Genomic DNA, 11,557 nt, shown 5'->3' with positions numbered 1-11,557 from the left:
TAGGGAGGGTCAGGGTTTTGAAGGTATTCACACATAAAGTGGATAGTGGAGTTAGGTGTGGTGTGATAATTGAGGTTACTAGAGGTACTGTATTAGGCGTCCATTGCTGATATTTTTAGAATTCTTAGCGAAGAAGACGACATTCTTAAAGTTAATGTGAAGCTTCTTCTGCAGAAATTTGCAGTTGTATTGTGTGAATGCTATTTGCTACGACGTGTGTAGTTAAGTTGATTGATGAAATTGTTGAGTGCACCAAAATCGTGTGCTTTCAACCACTTGTAGTATTATTTACGATATCGTGTAAAAATGAATGAAGGTGATTCTCCTTGCCAATTATAATCACTTTGATTTGTATGTTTATGGGGTCTCTTTATTATGCTGCCTATCAAGTTCTTGATGATCACATTCAGAATTGCTAACGACGACGAAGGACTTTTCCCTACAAACCACTCGGTTCATCTAGGGACTATTTTGGACACCGAACAGCACGTAAGCTAACGTGCCAACTCTCGAGTGGTCCAAAACCAGTGGTCTAGGGTCAAGAGTTGTATCGTTAGAAACTTTTACTTCGGTTGATGATCATCAACACAACGTGTCAACACTTCCAGACAGGAAACGAACAGAGTAGAAGAAACTTGTGTCTGATTCATAAGTGCTGTTCATTAACAAAATCCTTGGTTCTATTGACACTAAAATTTACATAGTGCTGAGCATGAGTCAAGAGTAGACTCGTCTGCGTACACAGAGACTCTTGACGGCATGTTTGGGATGGATGATTTGATAGCATGGGATAATATTAAAGAAGAAGGAAAAAAGAGCTAAAATCTGATTTCAGTATTACTATACCAAACATGAACTGTACATCTTTATACAAGTATTGGAAATAGGATGGATAGGCTATGCTAGAGGTGAAGAAGATGAACTGTGCTCCACTTGAAGCTCGAAGGCAGTGAAATGATCACACATGCGACTTCTGCTGACCAGGCATTGTTCGTCCCTATTCCAACGAACTCAAAATTTGTCATTCATCATTTACGAACAAGATCAACATTTACCTTTAAACAATCCGGGGGTGGCCAGCAACCATGGAATTCAAAATTATCAAACTTCCTGGAAAGTCTTTGCTCCATAACTTGAAGATGGCAGAAGGGAGACGAACAGATACGCATCCCACCAACTGGGATTCTTTGTTCGTTGGTGATACCAAAATTGGCATAACTTGAATGAGATGCCACTGAATCTCCAACTGGGATCTTTTCTCGTTACCCTCGCTCATAATATTGCAAACACACACCATCTATATAATTCACAAATAGAGGAAAGAATTGGATAAACCCCATAATTCACAATGTCAAGATCTAAAAAAAAAATAAAAAATCACACCACATTTGTGCATGCTACAGAATAATGATCACACTTTATACTATCTATAAGTTCTGTGACTTGAAAATTGTAATTCTGTTCCGGCATTATTATACAACTTTTCTATTTTGAATTCGAAGAGACAGTCGCTAAAACACATCATCAGCTTCATCTATTATCGAGAAACTATGAAAGGTTTTAAGGATCCCCCAAACAAGTGAAGAAAAAAGAGCAAAGAAGGTCAATATACGACCGGAAAAGAGAAAAATGATTTCAGCACGCTATTAACAGAATCCCTGGTAACCTTTTCAATTTGCAATCAAAGCAACAAGAAATAAAAATGGTCCTCCATTCTCTGTTCTTCGTTTCTCACAGCAACGTGCGGTGGTAACCATGCAAATAATTTAACTCATTGTGCATAAGAAAATTAATACCTCAAACAACAAACATCTGAAATAGTATTCTCATTCACAGTTTCATGTGCTTTTCAGTTTCCACTTCGATCTCCTTGGAGTAAATAAAAAAATTTGAAATAAGGAATTAGAATAACTAATAGCCAATAAAAACCAGGACAACCAGATTGAATCCCATAAAAGTTCTATAAGATTTTAAATTTACCTCTGAGCTGGTTTGCTGATCCCAAAAAGGCCCTCATCAAGCCATTTAATGTCAACAGAACGCTCTTGCATGATTTTATCATGGTATATCTTAGTACATATTCTAATATTAGTTCTTCCACTTCTTCCAATCTTCAGTCCACATTGAGCTGCAGCTGACCTTTTCTGATGACAGTCACACTGAAACCATTAGCCTTGGCTTCCTGAAAAGCGCCCTGCAGAGAATCAGAAAAGGTAGAATATACATTATACGAGTTCACTTCAGAGAACAAACTTTTCCCTTTTCCAGGGGCTTTTTTTATTTTTTATTTTATTTTTAACATTCACTTTCAAGAGCATAAAAAAAAAAAAAATTAAATAAAATAAAAATCTATGCGAACACAATTGAAGAAGCACAAGGGTACGAAATACCTTCAGCGATCGGGTAACAATAAAGGCATTTCCATCAGCATCTTCGAAAGCAATCACGTTATATTGCTTTGGATCCAATTCTAGTTCAGCAGCCATCTCTAGCGAATACAAACCCACTCTCTGCTCTCCATTTTCTACCGTGTACAATTCTATGCACTGCAAAACAGAGAGACAATGAAAGAAATGATTCGGAATTTTCTTTTATAAATACTGAAATATTGTGGGAATTACTCTGTTCAAATATATTCACGTTAGAATGTTTGAATCAACATTAGGGATAACAGGATGAAGTAATGTACCAGTATTAAGGGCAGATCAGCCACCACAAGTAATCTTCTTCTTCTTCTTCTTCTCCTTCAGCATATTCATGATACTTGCAGACGACAGCTTGAGGGCCATACAATTCTATTTCTCTTTTGACCTTGTCAAGTTTTTCCTTAATGAACTTACGACCCTTCTCGGGAATTTTGTCCATTAGGTCAGCTGCTTCTTCTATTTCTTTCTCAGCAATCCATCTATCCAAATCTTTTCCTATATCCTTCATTACACCTTTGCTTCCTGATCAGTCTCTGCATTGTATGACTCGAGGAATCCTTGGGACCATTTCTTAGTGTGCAGCCAGTACTCCCTTCCAGATCTTTTGCCAGCTCTAAAGACTGCCTTCTATAATAGGTTTAGAGATATTGTAGGCTCTTTCTGAAATTCTGTAGTGACATTTATTGACCTAGTCATATTGTCATGAGATTTCAGATTCTTCAAACTTCTGACGGACATCTTGTTCAGTCTTCTTTACAAGAAATGAATTCTTAATGCTTTCAGCAACAAGTTCCTTTCTCTGTTCTACGAAATTGTTAATGAACTCGGGATTCTTTTCTGAGGGGAGAACTTTCCGCCAAGGTATTATTTTCTCCGGTGGATCATACAAGCTATGCCATCTATAGTAACAAAAAGAAGTCACATTAGCATGGCTATCTTATTGCATCATAGTGGAAGGCAGGGGCAGATCTAGGGTTTGAAACAAGGGTTGATGAAACATAATTAGCAAAATTATTGAATTAGTTGGTCTCATATTGAATACAATTAGATCTAAGAAGAATGTAAAATCCACCTGCTCCATAATCAAGGTTCTCAATGTTGGAATGGAAATATTTGTGCTGATTTATAAGCTTCTCATTCTCTTGTTCAACTTTCTTCTCAAGGCCACTGAAAAATGCACATGTTTCTTCATCATCTATAAGATAAAATGGATCTCTTCCTCTAAGCTTATTTTCTCGAACTCTGAATACAATATCACCGAGCTTCTCATCTTTCATCCACTCGAGTTCGTTGTCTATCTTTAAGGGACTTAAGCTCTAACTCTTGATTTGTATTTTCCCTTGCGACCCAGTAATTATCTCTGAAGCCAACTCCAATCTTCTGTACAACGGGCTCAAATTCGTGAAATTTTTTTAGAATCCAGTTTTCCTTATTTCTGGATGATGCTAACTTTGCACAGCCTCCATTAACTTCATTACTAATGGTAGTTTCAGGATTTTGAAGATTAATCCCTGCTGCATTGTTTTCATTACCTTCAGAATTATGCTTCTCCCGTGAAGTTGATGCTTCTTCCAACAAGCTTGAATCTTCATTACCATTATTTTGACTTCTGAGGCTCAATTCACGACCTGAGGACATCCTGGTATTATTTAGATTCTTCGCGGTATTTACTATTCCATATGCTGCTTCAGAGTCCCCATTGTTAGCTGAAGAATGTTACTTTCTCTCAAGACAAGAATCTTCACAACAATATGAAAATTTTTGTCTATCACTTAAAAGAGAAGAGTTGGATAATTCAACATTGGTATCAGATGCTTCATTTGTTCTTGGCATAACAAAAAGAGGGTGAATTTATTCTTCAATTCTGGCTTTAGGTTCTTGATTTACTTATAATTAGTCATTCTTTCTTGAGAGGTATTCTCCGGCTTCTTTCATAGATTTTATGACCCGCTGTTTAGTTCTCACAAAACTTTTATCAGAGTGTAAATTCACTCCATTTAAATCTGAGGAGCTCAAACCAATTATCCTGTTATTTACCTCAAGTGTGGTCTTTTCATTGCCATCTGCATTCGATGTGTTATGAATTTCCAAAAAAATTTTCTTCCACTGAAGCTTATTCAGTTGGAAGTTCAATATCATCTTTTAAATCATCTAATGATGTAAGCAAAGAAGTTCCATCAGTATTTCAAATATCCATTGCCTGTCCATTAGGAAGGTCATTGCAAGAACTCACGCTACCATCCTCTCCGTCATTATTATCCACCGAAGAATCCTTTCACTCAAGTTCCCGTTCATGTCTTGCCATTGCTCTGATTTCTTCAATTTTTTCATTAAAATTCTTAGATTGACAACCAGAATACTACATTACTGCCAACTCATTATTTAATCCATCTGCCTTAATTTTGATGTTCCCAACTTCCTTGTCAAGCAGAGGCCTCTCAAAAGGTACACTTATTGGCTCTGAGGATTCCTGCATAACTTTTATACTGCCCTTCGCCATTTTTTCTTTCTCCATTCTACCTTTCATCTTCCTCGACATTTCCATCTCCAACCTCGTGTATTCCTCACCATCATCCCCAAAAGTGAAAAGTCCATTAACTGCCCAAACCACAAATAAACCCCATAATACTATAACCACAACTCTTGACATTTTCCAGTTTCCACCTAACATTACAAACTTCACCACCGAACATCGGAATCACCTCACTACCCCTCTCCATTTCTCAAGCTAAATATTTAGCAAAAGAAATTTTGTAATTCACTTCCTCGGTTTCACTATCATCCCGTGAATTAACTTGACTTCTTCTCAAAATTTCATCCTCGCTCACAACCACCATTTTAATCTTACCTTCTTAATCCTGAAAAACATTAAATATAGGACCAGTCCCAATGCCCCCACATTTCTATATCTTTCTTATACAGCTCAATCTAACTCTCCAACTTATTCCACAAAACTGACTCACCTAAAATCTTTCTTGTCGATTCCGTTTCCGATTCTATAACACCACCAGATTCTCCATTGTTATCGCCAAGATTACTTCTTTTGTCTAGATTAATCATTTCTTTACCATAAGTATCAATATTAGAATCAGAAACATCACTTCCATTGAATTTATGAACTAGGTTTTGAAGATCATTCACCTGTTGTTGTTGGAATTTCTTCGAGCGGGGTAAACAGAGTATCAAATTCAACTGAGGGTTTAAAGATAGTTTTCTGGAGATGGGTATCGTCATTCTTGATGAGTATTTCTTCTTTTTCCATGTGGTGAAGGGGAAACTGTGCTATATAAATGAAATATCAGTGAATTTTGAGAAGGGTTGTGCTTGGTGTATATGTACTCCAAACTTGTCCTTTTGACAATTTGTGAACAACGTTATGATTAGCTATGGACCTGACCATGCAGCTTCTAGTGGTGCCCAATAGGAGTACTGGACCATCCTTGTACCTTGCCGTAAACCCACAAATAGAACTTCGTAGAGTACATTTAGTAGTACGGACCATACAAAGAGTATAGTAATCATGTTAAGTCACTAACTCGCGTTTGTATGAAAAAACAAGAACCAACAGTTTAGGCAAAGAGAAGAAATTATACACTTACTAGTCACTTTCAGCATCTGTATTGAACTTACAACACATATCAATTGCAAAAATAAAAGCGTCTCGATCAAGCTGAAACCTCCACAACCTATACATACACTTCTTGACAAAGTTAAACATATCGAACCACTAATAACAGTTAACTGAAAGTTCGACATGAACATGAAAAATGTGTGAACAAAGCAGCATTTAACTGCATAGACTAGTTATGTACACTCCAGCATCTGGATTCTGTTTTTCCTTCAATATTTGCCCCGTTACATGAAGTTTAAGCTCTTTCCTATCTCCTTCCGAGAAAAAAAGTGCAATATTACGCTGTATAATGAGGCCGTCATGACTATCCCGAACTTTTCTGTGACTATCCCGGATGCTCCGTGGGGTGCCTTCCCAGATAAGTTTACGGCCATTTCCCCCCACCTCCAAGCTATAACTGTAGTTTCGAGCCTCCACTTCGTCGCCCATGAATCGAAGAAATGCCATATAAACAGGAGCCATGCCAAGTTGAAAAGCTTCAAAATGAAGACAGAAATACTGACCAAAACAATGGAAAACCTGAAAAAATGATGGGCAAGGCCTTCAGAATATACAACTCACAAGGACATCAATTGTGTCCATTCTTGATGTTGCAACAGGAAAAAAAAGAAAAAAAATCAAGAAAATTCGGCATGGATCGACAAGGTCCAAGATTCACATCGATATCACAATACAATGTGTTCTATTAGATATTTATGCCCAGTGTCTTTCCAAGTTATTACAGTTACAGTCAGCATTTAGACAAGGTTGGAAGATGTGACAAGCTACGAATAAATAAAAAGAATTATCATTTTGTTCCTAATGGAGCTGCAACCCAGCAAGTTAGAAGAGAGAGTAACCAAATGTAACATGGCTTAATGATCTCGTTGCTTTAGATCTCCGAGTAGATTTAGCAGTGCACTGAGGCACTAGGCAGAATGGCAAGAAGGATTTATGTAGAAGACCCCAAATTTATTGGGAATAAGTTAAGAATTAGTTTATTATCACTGTTGTATGGTGTTGCAATGTAATTCTAGATATAATCACGTAGCAAGTTGTTTGGCGAACAAGGGAGCAACTGAAGAGCCTAATGGGACATAATAATCCTTGAAGGCCTTTTATATATTAGAAGTAGCACAATTTCAGCAACAAAGATGAGATAACTCCAAACTAAAAATGTGACGAAAAGGAGTATACTTACAGTCAGCATCCATGTAGCGTTCTCCACATCTCGAGGATTTGATTTGACATAGCGGTGATTGAATGTGCATCCGGAGTGCATATCTACCTTGTGATCATCTCTCAAATGAGCAACCTGGTATGGTATATCCCCAACTACTGAGCACTCAGAGCCAGCATATGGGCAATTGTAAGGCCTAAAATTACAAACCACCTCGTGCTTCAACTTACTGTAGTATGGAAAGATCTCCGGGCATCCAAGGGAGAAATAATTGCAAGGAAGTTCAAGTGATTCGGCAACCTTCTCTAATGCTAAACATCGAATATCACCAAGTTCTTGTTTACAAGTAGGACAACGATTGTAAACCCGTACTTTACAGGTGGAACAGAGAGTATGGCCATTGTGGCACTGCAGTAAAAAGACATGATCTGAGTTTATTTAGCAGTTAGCACTTAAAAAGTAATCAATATTGTCAACACACACGCACACGCATGCACACACACACACACACACACACACACACACACACAAACACATGAAAACTTGATATGTAAATACGTTCACACACAAAATGTTATGAGTGCATTATCCCCTCTTTGGTAGAGATTCTTTAAAACTATATTTTTTTAAAACCTATTTTTAACCATAAATTCTCCTAATAAGATAATTTTGCACGTGGACACATAATATTTCTATAATTTTTAATCACACAATCTAAAAAAGATAAAATCTTTTTTCACAAAATCTATTGTAAAAAGTTCACCTGGGTCGAATCAAGTCAAACTAGAGCCTAAGAAATAATTATTTAGCCCCTTTCTAGGCTCCATTTTATCCAAAATGCATCTTCCTCTCCTCTTTTTAACCATACACTTTTCAATAAAATAATAGTACACATAAACCCAAAACTTTTATTTCTGTTCAAACCACATATTCTTCAAAAGAATCATTATTCCAAAATATATTTTTTCCCTAAAAATACATTTTAACGGAAACCAAACAAGGGCTTAAAATATAAATTTTAATTGTCATCTATATAAATTTTAATTGTCATCTATACACAATTAAATTTTCACATCATCAATTTCAAGAACAATTCAGAAAGGAAAAAGAACTACTTTCATTGTTGGCCTCTTATATATTTGAGCATTTTTGTCCCAACATTGCTCATTCCTAAAAAAATTTAAATAAATAAAATAAACACATATAACACGCTCTCTTTGAGAAAGTGGAGTACCCAAAACCGCTCTTGTTTCTCTATCATCTAGCCCTTGTCCCGACAGATCCAATAAATATATCAATTAATTTCTCCCTTTCTATGAAGGATATCAGGGGCAAAATTAAATTTCCAAAGCAAAAGGGCAGAAGTGCTAAGCACAAAAAATCAAAGGGAAATTCAAACACAGCACCACAATCCATTCAGCAATACCATTTCTTAACCATTCACATTCCCCCTTTTTAACTTTTTGTTGTTCTGCAGTACCCACCAAGCTCCCTTTCTTCTTAACCTATTTAGATCTCCACATACTCATAAAGGTGCCTGCCGAGGAAGATAATGAAGCTCTTGCGAAACTAGGACATGAAGACCGAAGATGAAGAAGTTGATTCAACGAATTTTCTTCTTCTTCTTCTTCTTTTTTTTTTAAAGTAAACTTCACCATAAAAACCGTGTTCGGTTCAGCAGGTTCACCAATTGCTTTTCACTTGTTTCTTTCTATAATGGTTTATCCATGTGATCAGACTTGTTTCTGGTCCGCTTCCCAGTTTCCTGGTCAAATCAGCCTGTCCGGTCTGGTTCTCAAAATAGTTTTTTTCATTTTTGGTCACACATCAAATTATCCACGTTTAGTTAATTAATTTTGAAAAAGGGTTAGAGAAACACAAGGTAGTTACATTGCGGAGTGATAGAGACAGCTACAGGTTTAAGGCAACCGCTTCAAAACTATGACTTAAACCCCTTGCGTCACTAAGAAACTGATAGACTCCTATCAACGTGGAAAGACCTAGAAGAATTGAGAAGTTTATTCAGTTAGAGGCAGGGTATTTTGGAGAATAATGGTGTGATAAGTTGCCTATAAATGTAATGGGGAAGGGATTGGGGAGGGGCATGCAGAGAATTAGTGGATGAGTTAAGGGGAGAGATCTAAACCTCTCGAATGCTTAGAATTGTTCTTTTAATTTCTGTAATTGTCATTTTTCAATCAAAAAGTCACTTATTCAACATTTGAATTGTTCTTTCAAGTGGTATCCTATCAAATGGTATCAGCGCCCTCGATCCTAGGGAAGATGGAAACATTCAGCAAGGAATTAGAGGAGAAATGGAGTTCATTGTTCAAGAGATTTGATCACAAAATGTGGCAACAGGAAGGAGGAGATCGAGCAAAGGATTCGGGATTGGATTCGCTAGGTCGACTAAAAATATCAATATTCTATGATGGCAATCCAGATTGGTGGCTAGGGAAACCAATGAAATTTTCGCAAGAAATCAATTGTCGAAGAGGGAAAAAGTGGAAGCCGCTGCAGAATGCTTGGATGGCGAAGCTTGGGAGTGGTTTCAATGGCTAGATTGTCATCGACCCGTGCAAACTTGGAGGGAATTGAAAGAGGGAATGATATGCAGATTTTGGCCGCCCATAGAGAACTCACCCGAGCATATGTTCGCTTCTGCAATTCCAACGAAGGTCATTAAGGCAAGCAATTTAATTCTTCTAGCATCATTCAGCTCCACATACCAACAACTCCAACAGATTAGTTGCGTTGAAGCCTCAGCAGCAGAGAAGAGGCAATCTCTAGTAGCACTATCATTGGAGTTTTCATCTGAAGAAGCAAAATCAGCCTCAGAAGCAGCACCTAAGACAAGCATGAGTATTGAAGGTACGAAGGGCAGAGAAGAGACTTGGCGCGTGGACAATCACAATCGAAAGATGTTTGGAAGCTTGGCAGGAATCAGTCCTCCCATCAGCGGCAAAGAACAGAAGTTTCCATCGCTATCGTTGGAGGAGGAGAAGTATGAGTGCCGAATCACAAAACTCCTATCGCAGTTGACGGATGTTATTAGAGATGGATCAGAACAGGCATGGAAAGGGAATGAACTCAATAAGAAAGTGAGGGCTGAAGACCAAATGCTGAAATTAGTGGGCTTAAATGAAACGGCCCAGCATGTTGAATACCCAATTGGGTTGTTGAATCAAGCCCAAGTAGGGATTGGCCCAATTCAAAATAAAAGCCCAGGATATACCAATTACTCTATTTACCTTCTTCCTCCACGTAACAAATCAATTCCTCAATTCGCTGAGTCTACTCCACTAGAAATTGTACCCTCCAAATCCCTAAATTTTTACAAGCAGCAAATGGATGTGGATCTCCAATTGAATTGCGATCTGGGTCCAATTCTCGAGGGCAAAGAAAACTATATTCAGCATCTAAGTAAGCACAAGGAGTTACAGGTTTTATTTATGGCTAGAGAAACTGGTGGTTGGTATTTGGAAGTCAGTAAAGGTGCAGATGGCAGTAAAGGGAGCGATGGGATGGTAAATAGGTTGGAGCTTTTCTCAAATACTATAGCAAATTGGATTGCACCGAGGACTATGAAAGGAGGAGGGGGATTAATGCAGGCTGAACACAAATTTAATTCGAATAGCTGGCCTTACAACATCAAAATTTTATGCACAGGCGCGACCGGTCATGGGGTTTTAATGGGCACTATATTAGTGGTATTGGGTCTATTAAATCAGTCCGCCAACTTCCTCGGACCAAGAACCGTGATGTTAACATCACTTGTGACTAGGGTATTTGCAAGGAAATTTGTGCGGTGGTATGATAAGTTGACCGTATAGCCACAGCCTCCACTTTGAGGATAAGGTGGATTTCGAGGGGCGAGTAATGATAGACTCCTATCAACGTGGAAGGACCTAGAAGAATTGAGAAGTTTATTCAGTTAGGGGCAGGGTATTTTGGAGAATAATGGTGTGATAAGTTGCCTATAAATGTAATGGGGGAGGGATTGGGGAGGGGCATGCAGAGAATTAGTTGAAAAGTTAGGGGGAGAGATCTAAGCCTCTCGAATGCTTAGAATTGTTCTTTTAATTTCTGTAATCGTCATCTTTCAATCAAAAAGTCACCTATTCAACATTTGAATTATTCTTTCAAGTGGTATCCTATCACAAACTTCACAAAACATTTTGTTACAACGTTGAACATATTTGTTTTCTTTTCCTTTCCACTTGACTAAGTTAAAATTCTGCATCCTAAATACACAATTTTAGACATTTAGTCAATGACATCCAGAATCCAAAATTCTAATTAAAGTTCTTTTACAGTATTATATTAATAAACTCTTAAGTT

At 37.6% G+C, this 11,557-nt stretch overlaps 1 protein-coding gene and 1 pseudogene across 2 annotated transcripts; both read right to left on the bottom strand.

Annotated features, from left to right (window-relative positions):
* Positions 1-814: 814 nt before the first annotated feature.
* Positions 815-5,948, bottom strand: LOC111411140 (annotated as a pseudogene).
* A 58-nt stretch (positions 5,949-6,006) lies between these two features.
* Positions 6,007-11,328, bottom strand: LOC111409922 (E3 ubiquitin-protein ligase SINAT3). Of its 2 annotated transcripts, XM_023040035.1 has the most exons (4): positions 11,125-11,328; positions 8,451-9,216; positions 7,238-7,624; positions 6,007-6,576 (listed from the first exon to the last, which is right to left on the bottom strand). In XM_023040035.1, the coding sequence occupies exons 2-4, from the start codon at positions 8,475-8,477 to the stop codon at positions 6,214-6,216; spliced, it is 777 nt and encodes a 258-aa protein (XP_022895803.1). In that variant the 5' UTR covers positions 8,478-9,216; positions 11,125-11,328; the 3' UTR covers positions 6,007-6,213. The 2 variants fall into 2 exon arrangements, with proteins under 2 accessions (XP_022895803.1, XP_022895804.1); XM_023040036.1 differs by lacking the exon at positions 11,125-11,328 and having other exon boundaries at positions 8,643-8,730.
* Between the last annotated feature and the right edge of the window lie 229 nt (positions 11,329-11,557).

The sequence above is a fragment of the Olea europaea genome, chromosome 15 (genome assembly GCF_002742605.1).
Source record: "Olea europaea var. sylvestris chromosome 15, O_europaea_v1, whole genome shotgun sequence".
Lineage (NCBI taxonomy): Eukaryota > Viridiplantae > Streptophyta > Magnoliopsida > Lamiales > Oleaceae > Olea > Olea europaea.
This window is presented reverse-complemented; position numbering and strand designations above follow the sequence as displayed.